Source organism: Carassius auratus, chromosome 43 (genome assembly GCF_003368295.1).
Source record: "Carassius auratus strain Wakin chromosome 43, ASM336829v1, whole genome shotgun sequence".
Classification (NCBI taxonomy): Eukaryota; Metazoa; Chordata; class Actinopteri; order Cypriniformes; family Cyprinidae; genus Carassius; species Carassius auratus.
Genome location: NC_039285.1, coordinates 2477178 through 2495882, shown reverse-complemented (window position 1 = coordinate 2495882; position 18705 = coordinate 2477178). Strand labels below are relative to the sequence as shown.

The following is an 18705-nucleotide window of genomic DNA, read 5'->3' as shown; positions in this document are numbered from 1 at the left end:
CTCTGTCTGTTGCTGGCTTGGCTCGGGCTGCTAAATCATGATATATTTTGTCATTGGTGCTCATGACGATGGAACAGGTTTCTGTTATTAATATTGCTGCATAGTGCATTCTACATAACGCTGCAGGGTCAATGAAAATGACTCATGGTGACATGTTTTTATCCATTCGTCTCTGCCAAACCTCCTCAACCAGAGTAAATGGCCATTTGAAATATTAGCAGGTGAAACACCCACCATATAGATATGTATCTTATAATATTTCAGAGGAAATCTCAGACTTTCTTCAAATGCAAATTGTTTTTATGTTGATTATAAATATTACAATTGACTTTGTAACACTTTACTTAAAGCCTTTATTTATGATGCATTATAAAAGTAGTTTTAATGTATTTATAATGCCATGCACTGTATTATTCCTTGAATAATTGTTATCCATTTTAAAACATTATAATAATGCATTTATATTATATATATTATTATAATAATAATATAATATTAATGCATACTGTATCAATGCATATAAATGCACAATAATATATTATTTTATTATATATAATTTCAACTTTTTTTAATCTTGTCTAGTTGAGTCATGTTTGACTTTTTTTTAGACTTTAGATCAGTTTTTACATTGTATTGAAATCAACTGAAATCAATCTACAGCCACATATATCATCATTAAAAGACATTATTTGGGTTCTTTGTGTAATTTAGAGCGTACAAACTACATATTTTGTAAACTTTTTTGCCAATATAGGCCTATCTATTCCATCCTACTGAGCTAATGTGCAGTTTCCCTCTGTTCATCTGTCTCTTAAACATATATATTCATCAAATCCATAGCCAACTCTATAATCTTAATCTATTTATCTTCTTTGACAGATATGCTCTGCAAATAACAGAGAAATGGATGGATGATCTGATGTTAATTCTGTTTGCAGGATAACTTCCCTCCTGGAAATCCAGAGAGACTCCAAGACTTGAAATCAACCGTCGACCTGCTGACGAGCATCACCTTCTTCAGGATGAAGGTACGACACTGTCTCTCTCACACACACACAGACACACACACACAGACACACACACACAGACACACTCACATACATAGAGAGAGAATTATGCAAGCTTTTACACTAGAATTAAAGCAGCGTGACTCAGCACTGTGACTCACACACACAATAAAAAAACCCTCATGCATCTCATGAAAGAGAATTCTTTCAATTAAAATATGAATGATTTTTTTTTTTTTTGTGACTTTCATTGGCAGTCAAAACATGATGGTAGTTGTTATTCAGTGTGAAGGACTTTCCTGGTTCCACAATAATTTCCTGCATTAAATAGTCAAGTATATTCAACAAAAATTAAATTAAAAAAGAAAATAATCCTCTTCTGGAATTAAAAAAATATTTAATGCATAGAGAAAATTTTAAATGTTATTTATCTATTTATTTTAAGTATAATTATCATGACAATTAAGCACATTTTCCCCCAAATTCTCATTACTGTAATACATCGTCAGTGTCAGTTTTTCAATACAAATTAATTTTAGAAAATTATAATGATGTTTAAATGCTTTTGTAATTTTAATAACATAGTATTATTATTTTTTAATTATAGCAATTATATTTTTACATTATTTATTATAGTAAGCTTATAAAGCAATGCTAATATGCTTAATTTTCATGAAAATAATGTCAGAATGAATTTAATCTCTAAATATCTTTTTTATTTTTTTATTTTTTTATGCTTATATAATTTGGGGTGAAATATGACCCTGGCGAGTTCTTGACTAGTTTTGAGTAATTGAGCCTGGTTGTGAAATTCAGCTATATTCGACTCATTCTTTGGCGTTCTGATAGAGATCTGCTGTTGATTGTCTCGGGTGTTAATGAGCTGCTAATCACAGCTTTCCTGATAAGAGTCCTGCACTGAGACACTTCAGATGTGATTCACTTCAGCAAGCAACGACAAAGTAAATATATTCTCTGATTGTTTTCACATTCTGCTTCATCAGCCACCAAAATATAAAGCTGTGCTGCTTTACACTCAGTAATGAAACATATTTCACCATCGCTGCAGGGTTTCAATGATTTCTCATTTGTTTGCATGAAATAAAAAAATCTTTTGGCTCTTGAAATATGCAATTGAGTCAAATTTATTTTGAGCACAATAACTAGAACCACTAGTTCTTGGGGTCCCGTGGCAATATAACTGTATTTGACATATAGCTCAGCTCTGTGGGAGAGAATACCGCATTTTTTGAGAATCATAAAGAATACGCTGATTTCTCACTGTTGGGGAGCCAGGAAATATATTCAGAGCAAATGTGCCTGTAAAACCACTGTAGGGTGCAGCATTTATATATTTATATATATTACAGCAATATTCCAGGCGTTTTGTCTTTGTAGTCATCCTCTAGATGAGATCGCGGCTGCGATTGGCCCCTGTGGTTAATTCACTTGATTTTTAATACTGTATATGACTGACTTGTAATCGCAGGTCAATATGAGTTGGAGAAAGCCTTCATATGCAAAACAGAGAATAAACAGTGATTGATTTTTCTCCCTTTCTCCTCCCGGGCTATTACAGATCATTTGCACAGTTTTGTCAGATTTAGTCCATGCTTAGAAACATAGACATTGGCAGCCATTGGCCACAAATATACTGTATGCAATTATGCAAACACAGACAGACATGTGAAGTTTTCTGTCTCATTAAATCACATATTTTATTATTAACTCATAACCTATCAACTGTGCACTTGCATTGCATTATGACTGGAATGTATTGATCTTAATCAAGTTTAAACAACGAGAAGTTTGTGTTGAATGTGTTGGACTTTTTTGCAGATCGGTAATGTTTTTTTGCAAAACTGTATGTAGGTCAATGATGATGCAACTTTTAAAAACTAGGACTGTAGTGAAGCAGCTTGTATTATTAATATAAAAAAGTTACACATACAGTATAATTATGAACTTATACAATATTTTCATATCAACATATATATATATATATATATATATATATATATATATATATATATGTTAATATACATAAATAGAAATTTATTATATTCCTAAGGACTTGGCTTGTATTTTACACTTGAATTTTATAAGAATCACCCTTGTGATCATCTCCTGATCATTTTGTCACTGACCCACATCCAGATTTGATGGACTGTGAACTACTTGAATTAAGGAGTGTGTTTGGATGAGTCATTGTAGAGAGTAGACTGAGGCAGGAGGAGATGATGTCACACACACACACACACACACACACAGTGCTGTCAGTTCATTAGCCGGGCCTTGCATCCTATAAAAAGGGCTTCGTCATTTTAATAACGGACAGTTAGAGTGGACTGAGCAGGCAAATCAGTGAAGCGCGGCTAAAGAGGCAGAGGAAGCTCCGCCCACTGAGAAAGCACCGCCAGGCACTGAATAAAACTCTAACTGTCACAATGCATTATGGGTAATGGAAGAGCGCCCATGCCAGGGTGATGTTTATTCCTGCCCTCAGCGGCTGCATTCAGAAACACCAACACAGCACACGTGGAGGAATGGGACACATTAGGCGTTACATAAGGCAAAAAGAAACGCATACTAATCTGTACATTCTCATGTTATTCATTTATATACTCTGAGCGAGTGTTTTTAGTCTCTTATTCTGAGCAAAGAAAGAAATAAAGAAAAAAATGTTTGTCATCTCTAATCAGTATAAGTATAGACTTATGCAAGTGATTGTGATTGTGAGCAACAAAAATGACTAAAAATCTGAACCTCACTGAATGTTTTGACCTGAACTAAAATGCAACACCTTAGGAGCTGCATGGTGAGTTATTATGTATGTGATTGCTAGTCAACAAAGTTTTTTTGGATTCAAATTAGACCAATCTACTTTTTTTTTTGTATTTGTAACTGACTTTAATAATTTATGAAGAAAAAAGACTGGTCTTAACAGTTTATGCACCTGACCCCAAGGACATTGTTTTTAACATTTTTACAACATATACAATAGAACTAGATTAGTAACTCATACAAAATTTGTATATATATATATATATATAGCTTCTTCAGAGATAAAAAAAAAAAATGAAAACAACAAAAATGCAGCTAATGTGCATTCTTTATTCATCATTTGGTAGAAGTGGTGTTAAAATTTAAGTGGTGTTTTTATTTTTTTTCCTTAGCAATTTTCCCCAACCAAAGTGATATTAACACATCGGATGGGCATCGTAATTATGACTTCCCGACTCATAAACACAAACTTCCCAGGAGGACTTGAACACACCATAATAGCACAACACTCCATAGCAACTAAATCATTATGACATCATCCACCTAGAGCACAGCAACACTGAAAACCTTTCAGAAGGCCATAGAAACTACAAACCACACACAACACTTAAGAAACTGCAGCTATCCTGGCTTACTGATGTTGTGTGTGTGTGTTATTGGACTAACTGTGAGTGTGTTTTTGTGCTGTAGGTGCAGGAGCTGCAGAATCCTCCCAGAGCCAGTATGGTGGTTAAGGACTGTGTGAAGGCCTGTCTGGACTCCACATACAAATACATCTTTGACAACTGCCATGAGCTCTACAACCATCTGCTGGACCAGGTAAGAGATTAAGAAAGGTTAAGAAAGACTCTTAAGATCAGTACGGCCACAAACATACTCAAATGCATGAATGCAGACTGTGTTTCCACAAGGGGTGCAATAGCAGGGAAAACCCAAGGGGTGTACTTCTACGGTTAGTTTTCTCTTTCAGGGCAACTACTGTCATGGTGGACCAGTTGTTGGTTAAAGTGAAAGTGTAGCTCAATGCTAAGGATGTTTTCTATTGACTTAGTTAGGCAAGTGGTTCAGTTCTTCACTGACCCTGTCACTAACTTACTAAATAAGACCTAATGCATGGATCCAATATAATGAAACACATCCGGTTTCTTTTCCAATTGTTTATGTTCACTTAAGATATTAACAACCATGTTTTTAAGTATTATGATATACTGTATTTTTCGGACTATAAGTCGCACCTGAGTATAAGTCGCATCAGTCCAAAAATACGTCGTGATGAGGAAAAAAACATATATAAGTCGCATTTATTTAGAACCAAGAGAAAATATTACCGTCTACAGCCACGAGAGGGCGCTCTATGTCTTCAGTGTAGACTACAGGAGAACTGAGCAGCATAGAGCGCCCTCTGGCGGCCGGAGACGGTAATGTTTGCTCTTGGTTCATTTCTCTTTCATTTCTCGATTCATGTCAAATTAATTTTGATAAATAAGTCGCACCTGACTATAAGTCGCAGGACCAGCCAAACTATGAAAAAAAGTGCGACTTATAGTCCGAAAAATACGGTGAACTTGCCTGCATTTGTCCATTTAGGAGCAAGAAGACACAAAATAGAGCTCAATTCAGTATTTGCACGCTTGAGATACAGCTTTCTCTGCATGAATTGAGTTCTCATTCGTGTCTTCTTATCGCTTGAATATTTAAATTGTCAAAACACATGCAACTGATAAACTTTCAGTCGTCCAGTGATAAATGTTTTGTAATGTGCAGCGCTGAGCTGAATAATAACAAATGTGGTTTCAACAGCAGAGACTTGGTTGGCCAAACACGGTTGGCCTTGAGTATTGTGTTTTGTTGAATATGTTCTGGATGGCATGCTTGCAATGCGTTTTCCAAGCAGTGACATCTGTGATTGTGTGGAGTGTTTCGTGAAAAGAGAGTGTGCTGAATGAGAGAAGGGTGTTTCCTTGCTGGAAGAGAGCATCTCTCTCTTCTCAGCCCGGTTGTAAAGTACATGCAGTGTTATGACACAATTTATTTCTGATGTTGTTGCTGTGTGTGTGTGGGTGTGTGTGGACGCTTCGATCTGATCTCTCCAGTCAGACATGACCACAGAATTTCTCATGGTCCATTCGCACGACACACGCACCAACACAGTGGCTTTCACGCGTTCACACACAACATGATCTGATGCGCTGACCCCAGAATCCTCCGTCACAGTGTCACGCTTGCAGAAAGTGTCTAGCCGTGGTGTTTTCGCTCTCTGACACTGTGTCAGTATTTCATTGATTTTTAAGGTTCATAGAGCAGTAGTTCACAAAAATGAGTTCCAGTCCCATCTACTTTCCTCTATTAAACACAAAAGGAGATTTTTGGAAGAATGTTCATGCTGCTCTTTACTGCATTTTGACCAGGGCTTGCCAACTTCCATCAGCATAGAGAATCACTCTGTAATACAGTATATTCCAAGTTTTCTTTTGTATTAATCTAACTTTTATATATAAATATATATATATATAATATGTTTAAACGTACGAGTGAGATTTAAGAACATTTAAGCACATTAATCTATTAGTGTCATGTGTGCAGATATTTTATTTAAAAACAAAGCCATGAGGTGTTATGTTTATATGCTATTAAGGTATTTATTATTATTTATAAATATAGATTTTATTTGTATCTTTTTAGATTCCATTTATTTTTGTTCAAGTTTTAGTAATTTTGTTATGTTTTTGTCATTTGTATTAGTATTTCATTTTTTAATTTAGCTTTCATTTATTTTATTTTATTTTAGTTATTATTTTCATGTTTTAATGTCAGTTTTAGTAATTTAATGTGCCTTTGTCATTATTATTTTTTTTCATTTTACATTTAGCTTTAATTTGTATTTATTATTATCATCATTTATTTTTATTTATTATTATATTAAGTTTGATTTTTATTTATACAGATTTTTTTATATTTTCAAGTTTCTTTAGTTTTTTTTCTGTGCTTTTGCCATTTTGATTAGTTTATTAGTTTTTAATTTTTTTTAACCTTTAAATTTAGATTTTTTTAAGTTTTATTTCAATTTCAGTATTTTTTTGTCTAGTATTTATATATATTTATATTTCAGCTTTATTGGAATTAACTAAATCTATTTTCAGTAGTTAGTTTTGATAACACTGATCCTGTCCTGCAGAAATCCTCATGTTTCTGTGTTTATACTGTACATTTATTGAGCTCTGAAGGGCAGGACTGTTAGCATCACCAGCCCAAAATAACAGATTATAGCGGATTCCCCAAACACAACACAGCTAAAATTACAACACAGAGTTTAACTCTCACTAGTAGAGAGGTTTATTTTTAGTAGCTTTTGGAGCAGAACTGACCCATCTTCTTCTCTAAATGAGGCAAAGGCCCCATGGAGAGGAAAACAGGGTTTTATCTGGTGCACATGGAAGGTTCTTATTATCTTATATATATAATATAGCATCACTGAGAAGTGGGTTGGTTATGTTATATAATCATCCCAAAGAGCTCTTAAGACACGTGCGCGGGAAACAAGCAAATCCTGTTAGTGTGATGTGAGTGAAGGAAATCCGTGGAAACATGAGGACTTGAAAAGAACAAAGATGCATGGTTGGTGGAAATAAGATGAGACGCAGTGAGTCAGAACAACTGGCAGAAAATGTACAGAGATAAAGAGATTAAAAAACTGACAGAAAATACTTCAGTGAATTTCACAAAACCAGTCAGGAACATGCATGGGTCATATTTCATCTTCCAAAAAAAGAATGTATGAATCTCACACCCTACTCCAACTTACATCATCAGAAAACTTTATTTGCAAAAAGTTAAAAATTGTACTTCCACCAAAAAGGGAAAAAATATTTTCAATTTTGCATAAAGAAACTAATTTCATCATATGATAAGGATTAAATAATATAATAATTATAGTAATATTTATAATAATTAATTATTAAATGATTACTTTTAATAATTATATATTATTTAGTCATATTTGTGTGCTATTGTAATGCTGATTTATAAATATAAAAACATACTTTATTACAGTCATATAATAATCCATTTATATTTTCTTTTTGACCTTCCAAGAAAAATAAATTAATAAATTCAGTTTGCATAAAAAATTTAGGGCTATTTTTACTATTTTCATGATGATTATTCACATTTTTCTTATTCCTAAATATGAAATTAAATTCATAATTATAATAATATGTAATCATTCATAACTAAATGATACAAAATAGTGTTGCAATGATCAATTATTTTACAAATTATATATTGTCATTTCACTTTAATGCTGATATAAAGTAATGAAAATGTTACAATTAATCAATAAATAAATAAATACAAATGGTTAATGGGATTTAAAATAGGTGTCCTTCTTTATGCAAAATATTATTATTTATTTTTTTCTATTAGATTAATTATAGTCTGTTGTTCCCAAGACATCCAGCTATTTATACTAAACCCTTTACATTTGCAGTTATGATCTATAAATAAATAAACTGTACATATTGCAGTAGAAGCAATTAGCAGAGCGTGTAGCTGTGATTTACACGATGCATGTTAAACTCACACCTGAAAGAGCATCACCAGAAACATGCAATCATGCAAAGCCCTTAAAACACCTTTTAATTAGAGGTAATAGTTATTTATAGGTATATGCAGAGCACCGGCGTGTGTTTTAGATGATTAGAGATATATTTTCTATCTTAATACCATGGGCTTCAGGGACATTCTTTTTAATCAGAAACATACCAACCCACAAATTATTACATTTAAATGAATGTTTTTAATTTTAAAATTCAGATTAACCTGAACCTGATAATCTCAAAAACCACAGTATTGTCTCAAACTGTGCTCAGATGTTGTCAAGGATTGTAAAATGCTGTTTCATGTTGGCTTTTAGTCTCATGAGCAATCAAAAGCAAGCGAAAGTATGGCTTGAGGGTGAGATCTGGATGAAATGACTCCAGACCTGCTGCAGGGCCTCGTTTCACCACAGACAATCACCAAACACAATGATTCTGTTGAGGGAAGAAAATTACCTCAGAAAAGACAGAGAGAGTTTGGAGCAGCCCATCTTCATCCAGAGGGGAGGATGAGGATGGAAGAGTCCATTGTGTGTCATGGAGGGGGAATCTCAGCACACAGAACATCATGCTATCTCCATGTATGTCAGCACATTGATTTGTGTCAAGGTGGATTAAATTGTGCATAAAAGCATCTCCCAAATCCATGAATATAAAGTTAAAGTTGATTAGTTACTTGTAGCTGTATAACATCAAACACTTTTTGCAACTGGATAAACTAGAAAGGGATTATATAATTTATTTTTCAATTTCTTTAAAAAAAAATTATTGCAAAGAGAGACATTTGGATTTTGTAATCATTGACATATAATAATTTGCTCTGAAATAGCTTTCTTTTGCAGTTAATGTCACTTCAGTCAATTAGTGCCAAACTCCTACTTCCAGACCGCCTACTTTTCACGATCTAGTAAAATCATGTCCCTGCCTACATAATTGAATGTTAATGATTTCAAAAGGCAAACATGTTTTGTGGAAAGAACATGCATTGATTAAGTACACACAAGAAGACAAGGAAAGGAAACGGCACAGTCAAACAATATGATATAAACCCTTTCTCATTTAATCCGTTTCTAATTTCAGGCTGTGCATCTTTTTTTGCAAGTTGACAGACCTGATTAAGAACATTATCTGTATCTAATTTTTTATTCAATCTGCAGAGATACAGTACATGCACACTAAAGAAGGATACAATATTTATCTTTGCAAAATCATCATCATCTGCACTGGAACAATCAGTTCTTTTATACCATCTGAAGCACATACACACACACACACACACACACACACACCCTGAGGAAAATACATCCTTCATTTAATCTCACGTTTGGGTGGAGTGACTCAGCTGCATGAGAAATAGTCTTGAAGTGTGTGTGTGTGTGTGTGTGTGTGTGTGTGTGTGTGTGTGTGTGTGTGTGTGTGTGTGTGTGTGTGTGTGTGTGTGTGAGTGTGTGTGTGTGTGTGTGTGTGTTGTCCTTTGCCTCGTAATGATAACCTCACTTGTGTCTCAGTGTGATGACAGGCAGATGTGAGCACTCTTTCTTGTAATTGTCTCCTTGAACTTGAATTAGAGAGTGACACACACACACACACACACACACACATACACACACACACACAGTCACAGAGTAAATAAAGCAAGATCAATGTAAAGTTAAATGATCCAAACAGTCTTTTAGGAGGAATGAATTAAAAAACTACATGCTTATATTTTTTTAATTATAAATATTACTCCTCATCATTCATATGTAATGTAACGAATCCTGCTGTTACACATTCATAACAGGAATCAAGGACAGGTGTTTCTCTCATTCTACAGATACAGCAGTAGAGGAATGTGAGCTGGTGTTGTGCTCCTGCTCTGACTCTAATCTAATTCAGCACATATTACTCAACGCCCTCAAGGAGCTGCTTTTTCCTTGAGTAAAACTGTGTTTCGCAGGCTTACATACCACATACAGGCCCATATACACAACACCGATGTCAGGATGAAAGTCTCTTTTATGAATCACTTATTAGACTCCAACGGACCTTATATGTGCATGTGTGTTCAGTGTATTACCTGCTGTAGACTAGTACACACAGAGGTCTTAGTGTTCAACTGTATGGTGCTTAAGACAAGAAGACTGAATAATAAAACACTCGCTGCTGTGGCCTTACAGGAAGCACCATGCTTGAGAGATAGGGAGAAAAATCCTTATTGTTGTACAAAAACACACAGCAGTTAATTTTTTCTTGTGTTTACCATTGGACGCAATGTGGCATAGAGCATGTTTTAATGCATGTTACATAATCCATGATGCATTTTTACCCTGTTTAGTAAGAGCTGAATTGACTATTTTAATATGTTTCTGTCAACTGATCCTTAAAAAGACACATGCTGAGAAATCTAATTTCTCACTAGTCATTCTGACATCAAACATATCAGACATCACACCCCCCTTTAAAATAATCAGATTTTTTTGCTTTGCAGCCTGAAATGAAAATAGACACAGTTTTTGTTTTATGCAGTTTTATTTTCTCAGTGCAGTATTAAATTAAGTATTAATTTCTTTCAAAAAAAAAAAAAAAAAAACTTACACAGTCTTTGACCCTAAAAAGAAACTCAATTATGGCCCCAAAAATAAATACATAAATAAAACATGACTAGAATTATAATTGAATGGAATTATAAAATAATTTAATCGACACAGTGGATAATGTTTCAGCACCTTGGACAGTGAACGAACACGGTGAATTGTGCTTCAGCACCACAGATAGTGAATCGACACAGTGAACAATGTTTCAGCACCTTGGACAGTGAACCAACACAGTTAATTGTGCTTCAGCACCTTGGACAGCGAATCAACACTGTGTATTGTGCTTCAGCACCACAGATAGTGAATCGACACAGTGAACAATGTTTCAGCACCATGGACAGCGAATCAACACTGTATATTGTGCTTCAGCACCTTGGACAGTGAACCAACACAGTGAATTGTGCTTCAGCACCACAGACAGTGAATCGACACAGTGAAAAAAATTCAGAACCATGGACAGCGAATCAATACAACATATTGTGCTTCAGCACCATGGACAGTGAAACAACACATAAAGATGCAGTACCATGGACAGTGAAACAACACATAAAGATGCAGTACCATGGACAGTTCCAACTCACACATTTCCCACAGTACTACTGGAATACAATTCTTGAAATTCCAGAGACCATAGAATTCCAATGCTCTCATGTGTAAGTGAGAATTGTCTTGCCGTGGAAAACAGCCCAGAGAGATGCCCGAAATAAACCTGGCATGATGCCCAGTTGTCCATCAGACAGAAGTGCATTGTGGGAGAGGCAGTGGGAGGGAAGTGAGAGTGCTGATTTTACCATCCAGATCCATGATAAACAAACATTCCCCCAGAGTAAACTCTGACCTGTGTGCCAAGAGATGGTGGCACCTGTAATTCAGCCAATCACACTCATTGTGTTATAGCTGGTGTATATAAAAGCACATTGAATGTTGATTTCTTTGGATTTAGGTGACTTTCATATTGCAGCAAGGTTGTCAGTCTTATTTAGAACAATACCTGTGGTTCTCTGTATTAATTTATGTTATATCAGTAATTCTATAAAATGCTTGTGTTTGTCTAGAATGTAAGTATAGCTATAAAAACATGTTGAATTCCTGTCTATGCATTTGGCAGATGCTTTCATCCAAGTGTGGCTTACATGCATTTAAGGTTTGTATTTTGTTAAGTGCATGCATTTCCTAGGAAAGTCTTGAGAGCAAGTTTAGCAGATATGTGCTGTTTAAATTGTGCTTAAGTGTACTTTTTATATAAATGAATGTTTCACAGCTTAATCGCTGTTAAACACTAATGTTTTGCTGTAGCTGTCAGTCTTTCTCAGGTTATTCGAAATTGGCAGAAAGTGTGAGGCAGTGCGAGACAAAACTCCTGTTAAGTGTTTGAGGAAGGACTATGAGGAAGGAAAACAAAAATGTAAAAAAAAAAATCCTTGAAATTGCACTACCATCACATTCCTGGTTTTATTTTGCACATTTCATGAATCTTTTTATTTTATTTGGCCTTGGCTTGTGAGCCTTTACCTTTTCCTTTTTTTTAAGTGCACTTACAGGACCCTGAAAAAAGTCAAGTTTGTCTTTGCAATTTTTTATCAAAATGTAATTGTTCCACCCCTGAAATTACCTTCCTTTTCTTTTGATGTCAAAAGGCTGCACAGATTATTAGATATGTCAACAACCAAAAAGGTTTTAAGGCATTATTTTAGTAAACCTGAATTCAGGTCTGAATCCTTCCTTATATGTGATGCCCATTTTCTTCAGTATTTACCTTTTATTTTATTCTGTTTTACCATTTACCTTTGTTAAACATCCTGTTCAGCTTTGCTTGACATGTTGTATGTCATAGTTTGTTGTCATGTCATTTTGACTTGCAAGATTCAATGCAACATCTTGATACTTCCTAATATTATCCTTCACTGTGATTGCAAGCATTATCTATAGATTAAAAAAATAAGTAACTATTAAAAATAATTAAATTTCAGGAGATGAATGTGACTCAGGGATACCATTGCTAACCAGGGATTTACTGCACAATGATTAAGGATAAGGTTTTTACTTACAGTTTCTACCCAATAAAATATAACTTTGCAAAAAAAAAAAAAAGTTTTTTTTTTTTTAATCTTGAAATACATTTTTATTTTTTTATTTTTACTTACATCTTATTTTGAATCATGTTATGCCACCTTGAGGCCTCCAGGTTAAGAACTACTGAGTTGGTTACTAGTCTAATCAAATAGTACTCTACTTTTAGTCTACTGTTGTACATAGACTAGTAGGATCCTGAACACTGACGACTGTGTTAGAGTAGCTTTAGTAAATGGTTTAGTTGAAGTTGTTGCGGAACACGGGATTTTCATAATTAATGAAGACGTTAATGAGCTTAAAAGACAGGAAACACAAAATATGAATGTGCTGTTTAAATTATTTTTAATCGTGTGTGTGTGTGTTTACATGCTGGTAAAAAAAAATTATTAGCTGAATGCACTGTAAGTCGTTTTGGACAATAGCGTCTGCTAAATGCATAAATGTAAATGTAATGTTATGTATTTGTGTGTATTTGCACTGGCTAATAAAATGTGTCTCATGAAGCAAAAACACTTTACCAGAGTGCCGAGTGTTCAGATTCTCCTCTGTCCCATCAGTTAACCAGACTGAATTATTTAAACCCCAAACACGTGGGAGAGATTTTCATTATCCGTATAAATCTTCTGTCTTTCCAGGCTAAAAAGCAGGATCTGCCGCGTGAGGAACAGGGTCCGTCCATCAAGAACCTGGACTTCTGGCCCAAACTGATCACACTGATGGTGTCTGTTATTGATGAGGACAGAATGGCCTACACACCCATAATTAACCAGTGCGTATCTCACACACACTAACACATTTTGAAGCCATCTGAATGTGTCTGTACCATATGTTGTTGAGTTCCCTCCACGGGAAAGAAAAAAATAGCAAAGAGATATCTTAAATATAAAATCTGTTTTTTTTTTTTCTAGAAAAACAAAAACAGATTTAGTTTAAAACTGTGCATTCTAACTGACTGATTGTTTTCAATTTTAAGAAAAAACAACAGTCCGACAGTCTTCTGAGATATAAAACAGCAACATCTAAACAAAAAAAAAAATATATTTTTATTAAGATTTGATTTTGGGAAGGTCTGAACATTTCCATATTGCAGTATTTCATAGATACATTGCAATGAAATGCAATATGTGACGTGTGTGTGTGTGTGTGTGCGTGTGCGTGTGTGTGTGTGTGTGTGTGTGTGTGTGTGTGTGTGTGTGTGTGTGTGTGTGTGTGTGTGTGTGTGTGTGTGTGTGTAAAACAGACATCGATAGCAGTTTCTCCAACAGAAATTCACAGGCAGGCATTAGGTGTGAATAATTCAGCATCCTGGACAAACTCAGAGAAGAATCGTCTTTCTCTCAATTTGTTTTCCTTCCGCTTCAAGTGTTTCTGTTTATTCAACTCTCTCTTATCATTTATCTCACCTTTTGCAGTAGTCTGTGTGTGTGAGATGTTACTGGACTGATAGTGTCATTAGTTCTGGTCTCGATCAAACAAAGGAAATCTAGATTTGCTGTTTTGTTTCTAAGTTTTGGATGAAATTCAGCATCAGACTCACTCTAATATAAAATTACATTGCAGCAAAACAACAACAATAACAATCACTGTTAAGTATGCAAATATTACAATGACATCATACCATATGTTAAATGATGGAAGTTCCATTAAGTCAGTGTTAAGTCAGATTTTGAAACCTTAATCTTACTTTTATTAAGGTTTAAACTTCACAAAATCTAAAATCAGATTGTACATTGAGGTTCTTCGTAGATAAAGTATGAATAGAGTCTGTGGGGTCAGAGATTGGTGTTGAATTATTTGTTATTTGTTTAGAATGAGCTCTGAGCAGAACATTGGAGGAATATCTGTACAGCGCTGCCACACAAACGATGAAATAAAATAAATAAATCTTTGTTTCCACAGGCAGCAAAAAAGCAAATCCATTCCAAACCACATTTATATATGGCTTGAACTCCAAATAAATCAGTTTTTTGAAAATGCATTGGATTTCAGGTTTTGAAATATTAGGGATGCCACATTTTTCAAATGTCATGCACAAAGTATCATCCCATGCTGCGCCTGAATTCACTCTTTTCCATTGTAATGTGGAACTTGTGTGCAATTTTACACAGAATATGCATGATTATGTGCATTACAGCAATGCCTCAAAAGGTCACACTACTGCTCAAAAGTCTGGGGTTGGTAAGATTTTTGTAATGCTTTTGAATGAACTCTCTTCTGCAAGGCTGCATTTATTTGATCAAAAATACAGTAAAAACAGTAACATTGAGAAATATTATTAGAATTTCAAGTGTGTGTGTGTTTTCTATTGTAGTATATTTTAAAATATAATTTATGTCTGTATTTTCAGCATCATTCCTCCAGTCTTCAGTGTCACATGATCTTCAGAAATCATTGTAATATACTGATTTACTGCTCAAGAAACATTTCTGATTATTATCGATCTTGGAAACAGCTGTGCTGCACAATATATTTGTGGAAACCTTGATACATTTTATTTACCAGGATTCTTAGATAAATACAAATGTCAAACGAACAGCATTTATTTGAAATCTTTTGCAACATTATAAATGTCTTTACTGCAACTCTTGATCAATTTAATCAGTCCTTAGCGAATACAAGTATCAATTTCTTTTAAAATAATTCTTACCAATCCCATTTTAAATGGTTTCATGTAATGAGTTGATCGCAGGGAGACTTCTGACTTTCCATCCTCTATTTCTACACTACTTAAAGTCAAAATGACTTTATTTCCTTATTACATGTTCCTGGTCTTATTATGAACAATTCATCACTGTGTGCTGTTATAAGAAACAATGTTTGTTTTAATAATCTTTCATCATAATAATAATGACATCCTCCGCATTCTTCCTCCCAGCAGATAAAATCAGTTTTGCACAATAAATCATTTTACAGAAGCAAAACGGCCTGTGAATGATGTTTCATGCTGAATTTAAGTCAATGCTGTACAGCAGCAGCTGATTACATTATCTGAACAACTGGATCTGTTCCTTCAGCATGGTTGGTCAGTCCTAAAGATAAAGAGTGATTAAGAGAGAGAGATGCTCCCTCCTTAATCAAGCATAGTAAATGACTCTAGTTAGGAACATGTCCTTCCATCACTATAAGAGTTCATGATCAGTGTGTTCATCTGAATCCATATGTGTCCATCTCTGAGAGCTTCTTCTGTCCCTCCTGAAGCAATTAAACCGAGTTGGGTCTGGTGTAGATTGATCTGAGATCGTTTTTGATCAGTGAGGGAGAGCAGAGAACTGATTGCTTCACTCGCTGGTGTGGTACGGAGGCGGTTGCCATGGAAACAGCTCGTGCGATGGGTAGTAGAGTGAAATTGGTGTCCATAAGCAGAATGTGCTCGCGTGTGAAAAACAAAGGGATGAGACCCTCTTAGACCCCTCTCTTCTCTCTGTCATAGTAATGGAAGGACGTGTTCCTAACCCAAGTTATTTCATATGATCAGTCACACTTGTGTGGGGTATGCATGTGTTTTTCGGAGGGTTTGTGTGTTGAGTAGCAGATGGAGTCAAGACCAGACTTAGACCTCTAGAACTGAAACTGATGGATTTATTGCAATATTTATTTAATTTCAAATGCTTACTTATAATTCATTCTTCATTTTTTCTTTCTTTAGGAATTTACTTATAACAATGGGTCATGAAAATATATATTTAGCAAATTTATTACTACATTAATTATTTATAAATCTTTCGTTTTCTTTTTCTTTCTTGAGAGTTTATAAATAAAAAATATTCAAATAAAAAGACATGAAAATATATTATTTAACAAAATTTATTTCAAACACTTATTTGTTTATTCTTTCTTTATTTCTTTTTAAATTTCTAAATAAATTAATTCTAATAAAAGGTGATTATAATATATATTTAGCAAATTTAATATTCCGTTTATTATTCTTTATTTCATTTAATGTTTTATTTATTTTTTAATAAACATAATTCCAATAAAATAAAAAGTCATTCAAATTTATGCTGTATATGATTTTATTTATGTCTGTTTTTATTTAATTTCAGGTTCCCTCAAGAGTTGAATATGGGTAGAATTAGTGCCGAAATCATGTGGAACCTCTTCGCTCTGGATATGAAGTACGCAATGGAGGGTGAGTTTCTCCTGCTCTGTTTATTACCATCTCTGTGGGGTTACTGGCGTGGTTTTTCTTCTGACATGGTTTCTGTTCAGATCGTAGACCAACACATGTCACAGATCGATTGTTTCTGAGCAGAACTCAAGCTGGTTTTACATCACTGTTGGACTGAGTGTTTGAGAAAAGTCACGTGATTCATGTTTATGTTCAGTTCTTTCTGAAGCATCTTTCATGTTCTACAAGCAGAAGTATTTTTTGGTTTGGTAGCAGTTTAGTTGCTCTGAAGTCTCCCTACAGCACGAATAGCATTTATTTGAACAAAAACAGTTAGTGTAATGATATGCAAATGAGGGCATTCAAATGCTAATGAGCTGTGATGTCATCATCGTGCTTTGAAATTGAGTTTCTATAAATTATCTGGCTGGACTTAAGTGGAAGCTTTGTGTAGAGTGTGCCTGCAAACTGCATTGAAATTAAACTACAATATTTATATTGTGAGTTGCTTTGACAAAAATCATAAATGTAAACACAAATGTGATACAAACTCTTCAGAGAGTGTTGTTTGACGTTGATGGCATCAGGACAGTGTGGCATCAGTGATTCATGGATATTCAGAGTCACCTGTGAGATCTGATTCAAACACAGATGGTCTGCTGTCAAAGGCTGACACACACACACACACACACACACACACACACACACACTGCTGTGCCTCTGATTGTGCCACAGATTGTCTGCTTGGAAAGCTGAGAGAATGAAAGGCCACACACACACACACACACACACACACACACAAACTGTTCTTGAAAGTAAAGGGTGAATGAATTGCAAGGTTATTCTCTCCTCCACACACACACACACACACACACACAAACACACACACACACACACACACACACACACACACACACACACACACACCTGACAGTAGAGCAATTAAAAGGGCAGTTCCCTCTGATTCAAACTCACACATTCACTGATCTCAGTGAGGACATCCCATAGACTTCTGTTATTTTTAAATAAAGCTAACACAAAACCCGAAAGATAATGTTTTTTTCATTTTTAAACTTCTTTTCACAAAAACTTTATACAGTACGAAATGCATTTTTTTATGCACCCTGTAATCTTATGTACCTTTCATAAACCATTTACACACACGCTGTTAATTCATGAGCACACTTTAGAGACTGTAATACATTATAAAACAGTATATCGCATGGAATTTGGCTTTGATCTTGTATTGCATTGTAATTTCTGAAAGTGTGAGCATGAATAGTTGAGTCTTAAATATTTATATATACTGTATATATATTAACTGATACAACCTTAGTATCGTGACTGTATACAGTGTACTGAATATTTATATAAATACGCGCAGAGAGGGAAACATTCGATTATTTATTTAGAAATTGGAGTTTTATGAGATTTTACCAGATTTTTACTATAATTACTGGTCATTTTGATGCTCCATTATCCAGTGTGTTTTTATAGGCTCGATCTCAATCTGTTTCACAAAGTAAATTGAAAAAATTAAAAGGATAGTTCACCCAAAAATG

The 18705-nt window shown here is 34.5% G+C and overlaps 1 protein-coding gene across 1 annotated transcript in view; it reads left to right on the top strand.

The window, feature by feature from the left end:
- The window catches only part of LOC113061422 (protein unc-13 homolog C-like), a 67958-nt gene extending 50624 nt beyond the window's left edge, over positions 1-17334 (top strand). The window contains exons 16-19 of the mRNA XM_026230518.1: positions 939-1028; positions 4482-4610; positions 13671-13804; positions 17079-17334. Of these exons, the coding sequence (XP_026086303.1) occupies positions 939-1028; positions 4482-4610; positions 13671-13804; positions 17079-17283 (558 nt within the window). The 3' untranslated portion in view covers positions 17284-17334. The remainder of the gene's footprint in view (positions 1-938; positions 1029-4481; positions 4611-13670; positions 13805-17078) is intronic.
- Positions 17335-18705: the final 1371 nt, after the last annotated feature.